Raw genomic sequence first — 11,778 nt, forward strand, 5'->3', positions numbered from 1 at the left:
TTATAATGGGTATGTTGAAATTTTGGTCATAGCTATAAACAGTTGCTTATAATGGGTATGTTGAAATTTTATATGTGAAGGTTTTGCAGAAATTGTAGGGTTTTTTTTTAATCAAAAGGAGTATTTTTTCTTCAAAATTACCAAATAAGAGTAATTTTTAAAAAAATATCCAATAAAAAATTAGTCGTAAATTAAAAAGCTACCACGATTTCACATCCAAGATTTACAATATTTTACAATTTCTGCATTTATTTATTTTTTAATTATTTTCGATAGATCATTTAAATGCAGAAGTCAAATAGACTTTTTATGACTTTTGGGTGTGAAGTCATGGTGACTTTTGTGACTTACTTCTTATTGGATATTTTTTTCAAAAACTACCCCATTCAATAATCTTGAAAAAAATTACCCTACTTTGATCGAAAGGCCGAAATTGTATGATATTTTATCTACTTAAACATACATTGTGGCAATGAATTAAATAGAAGGACCATTCATGGCCCATTTCACCACTGAACTGATGCAGCGAATCTCTGAGCATCATTGATGGCTGCTGTCTGAACTCTGAACCTTCACCGCCAATCATTGAACCTTATCCTTCACTCTTAAGTTGCGAATCAATTTGGTGAGCCTTCTCATTAAAGAAAGAGAAGGAACAATAAAATGTGTTTGAATGGTTAATCAAGACACTAGGTTAAAATACAAACATTAATAATTGCAAATAAATTATTGTCATTGATGATTTTATGACTTTTTGTTCTAAACTCGTGCAAATGAATTATTTATAAAATCATCCTCCATTTGGAACTTCAGATCTTCTGAGCATCATCCTCATTTAGGACATCAAGCACAAATACAATTGCTTTTGGAGTCCGGATTTGAGTTTTTTGATAAAGAGAAATTTGATTGCCACGTGTTTCATTTTTGTTATTATTTCATGTTTCTTTTTCAAGATACTACTTATTGGTTTATGTGAAAATATTGTTACATATTACAAGCAGAAAAGGGCCCAGCGACCCAGAAATCTAGAATTCAAAACTTGATAAAAGGTTCAAACCGAAGTAAAAATCGAAAAAGGTAAAACAGGCTCAATTTGGAATTTACCAGGAAAAAAAAAATGTTGTAATTGAAATTGTATAATACACTTCAAACGCTTTGAAATGATAATACTTGACAAATAAAAATCCATTCACTTGATACTAACATATCACAAAAAAGTAACTTATAATTCACGAATCTCACACACACACACACATATATATATATATCCTTTTTATAACATTCATAAAATGATTACACTGTTATCAAGGTTGCTTGTGATTTTTCATTTCCATATTCAGCAATGAAGAGTGAAAAAAGAAAAAGTCCATTTAACTCTTTTCAAACATGAAACAAAAACATTCCCCAAAGCAAGAGAGAGAGCATGAATTATGCACAACAATGCTTATGAATAAAAAGGTTTGTTTTTATTTAAAAATGACATTGACAGTCATGCCACAAACTTAATGAGTAAATGAATTTATTGAGAAAATATTGTCGGTGATATAAATCTCTATTCTTCAGAGTTGGCATGAAATAGTAATTGCCTCACTTGAGTCTAAGGAGGCCACTTCATGATCCCTATTTATTGAGTGGTAGTGGACCACTTTTAAGAAACAAATTGTCTTACTAAGTCTTATAGTGATTGCTACCACAACCATGAATTGTAGGAGGTTGGTTTATGTAGTTGTGTGGTTCAATCTGTATGTGGCATGCACATTCATTCAAGTTTCAGGTCTGGACGCCTCTAACTTCAGCAAGTGTTGGTTCCCAGCAATTTACAACTTTGGTGACTCAAATTCAGACACAGGAGCTGTTTTTGCAGCATTCACAGGGGTGAAGCCTCCCAATGGCATAAGCTTCTTTGGAAGCCTCTCAGGAAGGGCCTCTGATGGTCGTCTCATCATAGATTTTATGAGTAAGCAAATCATAGTCTATACTCTCCATTTCCCTTTGCATATTCATATTTTATGTTGGTGATTTTCAATAAATTCTAACCAATCATAGAAAGAGTCTCCGAAAGAGAGTGTCGCTGGCATTCCTCTCTGTATGATAATACATTGACTTGTTTGAGCCTTTTATTTTGTATGTATCAATTGAATAGGCAACTTTTTACTCATCTTTAGTGGGATCATTCTGATTCCGACCCTATTTGTTGCTCAATCACTGATTGGACTAGGGAAGTCGTTGTTGATTAACTTATAAAGAAGTTCATTTCATTTTTTCTTCTTATTTTTTTCTCCTAGAAGTCCTTCTGGATAAGTTTACCAAAATAGGATCTATGTTATATATTTCTTATGTATATCTCCTTTTTTTGTGTGTGTGTTTGTGTGGACATGTGCAGCTGAAGAGTTGAAGCTGCCATACCTGAATGCATATTTGGACTCGGTTGGATCGAATTACAGGCACGGTGCAAACTTTGCAGTAGGAGGCTCCTCCATTCGGCCTGGTGGTTTTAGTCCATTCCCTCTTGGCCTTCAAGTAGCTCAGTTCCTACTGTTCAAGTTTCACACCAACACTCTCTTCAATCAGTTTTCTAACAACAGTTAGTTTCTCTTCCCCTCTGCATGTTCTTTTATGTGTTTTTGTTAATTAGTGTGCTAGACAAATGTGTATTGATATTGTTTCCAACAAGAACAGTCAAACATCTTGAAGCATAATCAGAATTTAATAAAATAATGTCAACTAAAGTCTTAGCATGGATCACACGATGCTATTGAGTTCGATTAAAGACGTGATATTATTTACTATCAGATGAACCCTCTTAATAATTTCCTCCAATGTTCTTCTTGACTTCCCTCTCCCTCTTTCACAAGGCTAAAAACTATGTAATTTACTTTTTTGATTGACCTTCTTCATACATATCCAAACCACCTTAACAGATCCTTTGTCATCTTTTCTTCAATCGACTTCACACCAATATATCTCTTTGTATTCAATAATTTCCTAAATTTTGTATTCTGTCTTCTTTTTTTTTTTTTGTGTGTCGTCACACACCCGTCTTAACCTTCTCATTAAGTGCTAAAATTGATGGCATATTTGAAAGAGAACCACTTTTATGAAAGCAGTAGATGGTGATTCCTAATGAGTGATGACATTAGAATTTGAACCAGCGTGATGTTTCCAGGGACAGAACAACCGTTCAAGAATAGTCTTCCAAGGCCTGAGGACTTTTCCAAGGCCCTATACACCTTTGATATTGGACAAAATGATCTTGCCTTTGGTCTTCAGCACACTTCACAGGAACAAGTTATAAAGTCAATTCCTGAAATCTTAAACCAGTTCTTCCAAGCAGTGCAGGTAAGCAATTCTCAATGCCTAGTTGGCATTATTAGGTACTCCACACGTTCTCTTTTATAAGAAAAAAAAATGGATTTCACACTTATTAAAAAATTTAGTTTACTTTCATTAAATTGTCTCATTTTCAATTAAAAAAACAAACATTTTTCTTAAACTATCCTTCATTGAAAATTGATATTAAACACAAGCCTCCTATTAAATGAAGGGTATTTTAAGCATAATCTTATTAAATAGGCAAAAGTAGTTAACTATGGCTTATATTTGAGAACACAAAATTTGAAACTTTTTTGCTTATAAAAGAGAAAGGAGGGAGTATGATATATCATATAGCAATAAAAAATGGTTCTGTAACTAGCACTTTGTAATTTTGCATTTCAGCAACTATACAATGTAGGGGCAAGAGTGTTCTGGATTCATAACACAGGTCCAATTGGATGCTTGCCCTACAGTTACATTTATTATGAGCCCAAGAAGGGTAACATAGATGCAAATGGCTGTGTGAAACCTCAGAATGATCTTGCTCAGGAATTTAACAGACAGCTCAAGGACCAAGTGTTTCAGCTAAGGAGAAAGTTCCCACTTGCAAAATTTACATATGTTGATGTGTACACTGCCAAATATGAACTAATCAACAATACAAGAAACCAAGGTGGTCGTCAAGTCCTCAAAGTCACTCAAAATTTAGGGAAAAACAATGTTTCATTGTTTTGGTTATCAACTTAATTATCATTTTTCTGTTGGTCAATTAACTTGTAATTCTATGCTTGATTTGTGACAGGTTTTGTGAGTCCATTGGAATTCTGTTGTGGCAGTTACTATGGTTACCACATAAATTGTGGGAAGACAGCCATAATAAATGGAACAGTATATGGAAATCCATGCAAAAATCCTTCCCAACATGTTAGTTGGGATGGCATACACTACTCTCAAGCAGCAAATCAATGGGTCGCTAAAAAAATTCTCTATGGATCCCTCTCTGATCCACCAGTTCCAATTGGGCAGGCATGTTTCTGAGCATAGCTAGTCACTTATATTGAGATAGAGTGCCATACATTATGGGGGTCTTCATTCTTCAAGTTGTTATTTCCATAAACAAGCAATTGTGTTAGAACAATTAATTGGGGAGCCGTATACATGAGTAAGAACATATATCATAATTTATGTTGTGGGAAAAGCTATTGTAGCTTAATTTTGGAAATGTGAGGTCACACTGTAACGGCTCAACTACCAGATAATGTTAGTTCAGTCAACTTAAATATTTGGATTTTAGTGCAGGTCCCTTTTATAGTTCAATCCAAAATGCCTTTTGCCCCAACTGTTTCATAATCTCACGAAGTTAGTGAGCATGGATTGAATTTTAAAAAACATAATTCATACCCAACAATGAGTTTAACTCATTTGACAATACACATTGGGGAAAAATTTGGGTTCAATCCCTACGGACTACACTCTTAAGAGTGATGAACTTTGAGTATAATTAAGTTTTAAATTGAGGATTAGTATCATAGTCGATCAAAAAAATAAAGTTTGGAGAAATACTTCAGGATTCCATTGGAAAACCTAAGACCCTAATTATAGTGGGTTCAACAAAAAAATAACTGATTCATATTCTTTATAAAAAAATTTATATCCAATTAAATAGATTGGATTTAAACGAATGATTCATAATTTTTTTTATTGGTGTTTAAAATCAGTGGGGGCATTATTCAATATTCATATATATATATATATAAGTGATTAAATTATACAATGTAATTAGTATTTGCCTTTTGTTTGGCAGATTAAAATAATGAAAACTGGGCTGGGCTTGTGTTTTTTGGACTTTCGAAAATGGCTAACGAAGCCTAAAACTCAGAAAGGCATTATCAAATTTAGGTGAGAACCAAGATGAATTAGGTGAGAACCAAAGCCTTTGTTGGCATTATCAAATTTAGTTGTGGAACTAACACTTAATAATGTGTACATTTAAGCTACTGTACAATGAAGGGACAAGAGTTTTCTGGATTCATGATCCTGGTCCAACTGGATGCTTTCCCATTAGTTACATTTATAATGTTCCCAACCCTAACCTGGATGCAAATGGCTATGTGAAACCTCAGAATGAGCTTGCTCAGGATTTTAACAAGCAACTCATTAGCTCAAAGACCAAGTATTTTAAGATGAGAACAAAGCTTCCACTTGTCAGGTTTACATATGTTGATGTGTACACTGCCAAATATGAACAAATCAGCAATTCAAGGAACCAAGGTGATCTCACTACAACATATGTAATCTTTAGGAATATTTTTCCACCTAATACTAATTAAAAATGTTGCTAAAAACTTTTGACAACATTTAAAAAATATTGTCAAATATAAATAAATATTACTAATATTTTTGGACATTTTTTCAAATGTTGTGTGTAGTCTATGTCTCTAAAGGTTCACAAGGATTTTAGCGACATGAACTATATACAACATTTGATAAAATGTTACGAAAACATATCAGTAACATTTATTCAAAAATTTGAACATTTTTTAAATGTTGTCAAAAGCTTTTAACAACATGGTTAATAATCATTAAGCAAAAAAATATTACTAAAATTCACATGTGTAGTAGTGTCTTTAAGCTTCCAAAGTAACACATAATTTAGGGAGTAGAATATGTTTTTGATCCTTCAAATTATCTCAAAGATTAATTTTACTGTTTTAGTTCCTATGAAACTTTAATACATTTTTAGTTCTTACATTTTAACAAAAACACGTTTTAGTCACTTCACATCACTTTTAATAAATAGAGACTTAAAATAAATTAACTTTGTATCAATAAGAATTATAACTGTTTTTCAAGATATTTTGAGGAACTAAAAATATATTTCATGCAAATATAGAGAGGAGTGCAACGTTTTGACTATCTTACAAGTTGCTATTGTCCAATAAAATTTTTTCTTGATTTGTGACAGGTTTTGTTACTCCATTGGAATTCTGTTGTGGAAGTTACTATGGTTACAACATAATACATTGCATGCAGAAAGCCATAATGAATGGAACAGTATATGGCGGTGATCAATGCAAAAATCCGTCTCAACATGTTAATTGAAAACAAGAATTAATAGTTCAGATGATATTAGAATTATCTTATCTAAAGCCCAATTAGTACTTCAGAATATATATAAATCTTTATATAATATCACAATTATCTAAATCCTAAGGACTGGTCAAAACGTGGGCAAATAACATTTTTACGCAAATGTCGTGCATTACAATGTAAGCATAAGATTTTGATATATGATGTCACCTACAACATCTTGTGTCATATTCATGCTTGTCACGTTCATAAGATCCTTGACTAGAACATTGGAACTTGTAAAACTATGTTGCATCTAAAACGCGGTTAGAAGCAACTGAGTTTTCTAATGAGACGTTTGGTGTACCAGCAACAGGGAAAATTAAGTTTCAACATCCATTTGTATGCATAGAAATTTGAATTTCCACCATTTATATAAATTCAATTATACAAGGAAAAATATGAATAACCGGAATTTCCTCTTCACTATAGAAAATAGACATATATGAAGTAACTTTTGTGAACATCCTTTAGTAACAAACAATTGGATAGTGGAAACCTACTTCCACTTTGTTATTGTTTCCCCGGCCAAATATGCAAGCAATGATCATAGTGAGGAAAAATAGTTAATCTTGTTTTTATATACAACCACAGGTTTATAGGACCTTAATGCCATTGTTTTTCACAAGCTGAGAGTGGGTGTCAAGAAGAGTTTCCAATGATCTTCTTGATCTCCTGTTCCGTGCCCTGCCGGATTCTTTCAACAACTCTTCCAACCTACGTTTCTCATCATCCACATCAGGATTTGCTGTTCCTAGCTTCTCTTCTCTCATGCCAACTACATATTCCAAAATTTCAATGGCATCATCCACTCTGCAAAACATCACAATCGAACTAGAAATGTTAGCAATCATAGCCTGAAAATTAAGTGTTCTTGTAATGCATGAAGTAGTAAACAAAAGAGATGAAGAAAGGAATAGTGACAACTAACAAATACCACCATGCTCTCAGATAAATTTGTTGACTTTTATAATAACTACTTTAAAAATCATAACAACAATAATTTCTAATTGATTAACATTATTAAAATTTTCTACCCTAACAATACATAGAAATTAAACTCTTTTCATACCAAAACAAGGATTAAGGAGAGTAAATATATTACCTTCCCATTGCATCATAGGTGCCTGCTAGATTGCTATAGACCCCTAAGGTGTCTGGATGATAAGGACCATATTCTTTTTCCAATATAGTTCTGGCCTCTTCAAACAAATCTGCTGCCTCATTTATAGCATAACACTGCACACAGGCAAGGCCCATTTGGTTCAAAGCAATCCCAAACAAAGCAGTTTTCTTCTCTCCGCTGGCGCGAAATTTGGCGATGGCGCTTTTGAAGATGTTGTAAGAGTCAGAATAGTTCCCAAGCATGTAATACATAACCCCCATTTGGGCCTCAATTCCTGCAACAGTGCTTTGCTGACCAGGAGCATTGCCATATATCTTCAAGGCCTTTTTGAGCAACTTCAATCCTTTCTCCAAATCATTCATGGATTGATAGATTGCAGCAACATCTATCAAGCCACTAGCAATCTCTTCTGAGGGGACCCCTGGCTTGATCTTCCCGAAAATTCTGAGTGCATTTTCACAGTAAGACTTAGACTCCTTGAACTTGCCAATTTTGTTGTACAGATCAGCCAACCTCACATAGACTGAAGCAACTGTTGGATGATTCTCTCCTTTTGTTGATTTGAACACAGTGAGTGCTTTCTGATAAGAAAACACTGCCTCATCGTAGCGCGCCAACGCCAAATAGGCATCACCTATGCTGCAATCAACTGAAGCCACATCTACTTCATGATCATTTGCAGCCATAGCCATGCTTGCCAAAACATAATGCTCTAGAGCAGCTTCATAATCACCCTTTGAGTCACAGATAAGCCCCATTAGTCTCCTATCAGCAGCTTCCTCGATGGAAGCAGGAGCTCCATTTCCCCTGTGAATGTCAAGAGCCATCTGGCACAGCTTCTCAGCCTCATCAAACTGCAGTGCCTGAACATGTGCCTCGGCCACATAGCGACACGTCTCACCGAATCTCGGGTCTGTTTCCCCCAAGACCTGCCCTTGAATCTCAAGACCTGCTGTATAAAACAGCAGGGAATTCTCAATCTGCCCCATCATTGCATAAGTGTCTCCCAATTGCATGCACCCTGCAAACTTAGCCAGTGCATGATCTTGGCCATCCTCCAACACCGGAATATCAATTGAACGCTCCAGAACCGGAATGGCCTCATTGTACTGTCCTAAATTACAGTATATTGTAGCCAAGACATGCAGGCACATTACCATATCTAAACTTGGTTTCCCATCTGCACAAATCTCAAATGATTTCAAAGCTCTAAGAGCGAAATCAAGCGTTTTTCGGGGATTCTCACCTGAGGAGATCATATCTCTTGTTTGCTTCAGCAAAAATGGTCCCAAGTCAGGATTATCTAACCCTGCAGCAATACGCTCCTCGATCGCCTTCAAACCAAGGTGCCTCCTATGCTTCCCTGTCCGGTAATTAGCACTGTTCGCTTTTTTGACACCCTTTTCGCTCCTCTTAGGAGTTGCCTTGGATGATCCTTCAATGACTTTTTCATCCTTCTTTGACACAACAACATCTTTCTCAGGAGTTTTGCCACTAGCATTGCCATTGTAGTCCTCTTTATTCTCTGTAACCACCTCCTTTGTGATCTCCAAATCCACAATATCACCAGCAAGATGGCCTAGTTCTGAATCAATCCTGGACTCACCATCATAATCATAAGAGTAGAAACTAGCCCTTGAGGGTGAATGATCAGAGCTCCTCATTTCACACACATTGTGATACAATTGCTCAATTGAGGTATCCACCACTCCATCAATTGCCAAATCAATTGAATCACTCTGAATGCTTCTTGGACTCAGTGTACTCCTTGGTGATGCTTGTTGAGCAAAGTTTTCCTTATAACTCCCACTTGGTTCCTCTGCTGCATTATTTACATTGAATTCATCCATGGCCAGACCAGGCATCGAACACAACAATCAGCACCTCACCTAAAATTAATAAGCAAAAAAAAAAAACAGTTAGAAATTATTCAAAAATAGGAAAACAAAAAAAAATCGAAGTTTGCATTTTGCAATACAATAATTTTTGGGGGTGTCATCCAAAATCAAGAACCAATTTTCACTTTTCAGGTGCAGACCCCAAAACCAATGATGACTTCACGGGTGCTAATAATATTTCAATAAAAAAGAATGCTACTGTCTAAGGAGAAACAGAAAAAAGATACAAAAGTAAAAGGGAAATGAATCAAACTTTATAACCCATTACAGCAAACCAAAAAGAGAAAAAAAGAAGCCAAAAGCAAATAAAAATATTCCATCTGGACGATTTAATTGCGTGACATTGCTTCTTCCCAGATGCTCCTTATGTACAATTCACAACACAACACAAAAAACGTTTTCTGAAAGTCCATCATTGTCAGTGATCAAACTCAAGACAACAAAAAAAGCAATGTGAATGAAACAAGGAACACAATCAAGAAACAAAAAAAAAAAAAACTTTTGTTGGAAATAGCAGAAAGCAAGGAAAATGCAACACCAAACAAAACCTGATTGAGATTAAGAGCATATACACAAAAGGGTGTGTGTCATGTGTGTGATTGAAGGCATTAACATTAAATACAGGAACCAAAGAAAAGAAAAGCAAAACAATAGCACAATAGAGACAATGAATGGGGGTGCTATGCTACTGTTACCTTTAGTACTCTCCGAAGAATATAAGCCAAAAACTTTCCAAGGTTGCTCGCTGGTTGTATGGGTGTTATGTTATGTTGTGTACAGATGAAGAGATATGGGTCAACATAGCTGTACCATTTGTAATGGCATGCATTTATATATGTATATATATATGTGCATGTAGGGTGTGGAACAAGACCCGTGTCAGGTAATGGAAATTTTGCGTGAATGTGAAGGGCAGAATGGGAATTAAAATTGGAATTATTGAGATTTTCTAGATAATATATGCATCATGTCGTGTTTGTAAGAGTTGTACTTGCTCCACAGAGTTGGAATGTTGAAGCAAAACCAAGAAGGTGACCTCTCTCCCACTCTTTTCCTTCATCTTCAACTTAACTGCTTTATTATTCTCATAAAAGAATTGATATTTTTTTTTTCTTTTCAAAGTACTATCAATTAAGGATTGTTGCCAGATAGATGTATGAATTGTCTATTGACAATTCTCAATCATGTATTAATTATTGACTGGTTTTTCTTATATGAAAAGAAATAGCTTAATTAGCAGCATCCAAAGCCAAATTAGAAATGAAAAAAAAAAAAGAATCATTGTTGTTGCTTAAGCCTAAATGATTATCACGATGTTTGCATACAAGTCAACTATGTTATTGATTATATTGAGTGAATTCCAAATATTTATTGTTAGAATAAGTGTTCAACAAATATTTGATATTTTACACCCAAAAAATTAGAGGAATTAGGTTACAACTATTATGTAATTTGATAGTATAAAAGATTTTTTTGAATGTAATGACATAATTGTAAATTGTTATGTATGATAAATTTATTAGAGATTAATGTTTATGCAGTTTAAACTAATTTTATATTATGGTCTAATTATAAATTATTATTTAAATTATTTTAAAAATTAATAAATTTATTATATATAATGAGTTATTATTAAATAACTGTATAAAAAATTTTACCCTATCATTTTATAACCTTTTTTTTCAATTTATTATTGACTTTAATAATAATCGTGTCAGAAGTGATGTCAACTATGATTTTCTTATTTTTAATTAATTGATTATGTAATGTTTTTTTTACACTGATGATGAATAAAAAATAAATTATAAATCAAAAAATTTCTTATATCAGAAGAAATAAAAATACCCGGCACTATAGCATCGCATCAACCTTAAAAACATTATCATTGAGTTTGAGTCATATGTTAATGAAACATGTTAGAAATTATACATTTTTTTTTCAAGAAAAAGGTAGTTGATTGACTTTTTATTAGATAAGTGTTTTTCAACTATTTTAAATTTTATTACATAATTTTTTTATAGAGATTTCTTATTCGTGTTTCGTCATCATTAAAGACTGAAAAAAAGGAAAAAAAATATATAATTTTTTTGGGTTATATAATTTTTTTGATGGATTTATTTAAGTTTCGGAGTTGCAGTTGAAACGTAAGAAGCATATGGTGGCGGGACTAACGGCTTTTGGACGCGAAAAGACTAGGGACAAGGGAAAAGGTAAAGTGACCGTCCGGTTCCGTGTGAGGGGGTGAAAGTCCTAGTAGAAAGTGGACACGTGGCGAAAGTGGAGTGCAATGATTGGTTGGGAATGTGGGAG

General features: G+C 33.9%; 3 protein-coding genes across 4 annotated transcripts; 2 read left to right on the plus strand and 1 right to left on the minus strand.

The window, feature by feature from the left end:
- The first annotated feature begins 1,525 nt into the window (after positions 1 to 1,525).
- LOC114399235 (GDSL esterase/lipase At3g27950-like) lies at positions 1,526 to 4,639 on the plus strand. Its single transcript, XM_028361375.1, has 5 exons — positions 1,526 to 1,957; positions 2,384 to 2,584; positions 3,167 to 3,339; positions 3,718 to 3,988; positions 4,118 to 4,639. Exons 1-5 carry the CDS (start codon positions 1,699 to 1,701, stop codon positions 4,351 to 4,353), a joined length of 1,140 nt encoding a protein of 379 aa, XP_028217176.1. The 5' UTR covers positions 1,526 to 1,698; the 3' UTR covers positions 4,354 to 4,639.
- Positions 4,640 to 5,294: 655 nt separating this feature from the next.
- On the plus strand, positions 5,295 to 6,417 carry LOC114400364 (GDSL esterase/lipase At5g14450-like). The gene is made up of 2 exons (XM_028362801.1): positions 5,295 to 5,586; positions 6,281 to 6,417. Exons 1-2 carry the CDS (start codon positions 5,295 to 5,297, stop codon positions 6,415 to 6,417), a joined length of 429 nt encoding a protein of 142 aa, XP_028218602.1.
- A 370-nt stretch (positions 6,418 to 6,787) lies between these two features.
- On the minus strand, positions 6,788 to 10,298 carry LOC114400018 (protein KINESIN LIGHT CHAIN-RELATED 2-like). 2 transcript variants are annotated; one of them, XM_028362261.1, is made up of 3 exons: positions 10,164 to 10,298; positions 7,550 to 9,459; positions 6,788 to 7,257 (listed from the first exon to the last, which is right to left on the minus strand). In XM_028362261.1, exons 2-3 carry the CDS (start codon positions 9,433 to 9,435, stop codon positions 7,041 to 7,043), a joined length of 2,103 nt encoding a protein of 700 aa, XP_028218062.1. In that variant the 5' UTR covers positions 9,436 to 9,459; positions 10,164 to 10,298; the 3' UTR covers positions 6,788 to 7,040. The 2 variants fall into 2 exon arrangements, with proteins under 2 accessions (XP_028218062.1, XP_028218063.1); XM_028362262.1 differs by lacking the exon at positions 10,164 to 10,298 and adding an exon at positions 9,549 to 9,860.
- Positions 10,299 to 11,778: the final 1,480 nt, after the last annotated feature.

This window comes from Glycine soja, chromosome 19 (assembly GCF_004193775.1).
Source record: "Glycine soja cultivar W05 chromosome 19, ASM419377v2, whole genome shotgun sequence".
NCBI lineage: Eukaryota > Viridiplantae > Streptophyta > Magnoliopsida > Fabales > Fabaceae > Glycine > Glycine soja.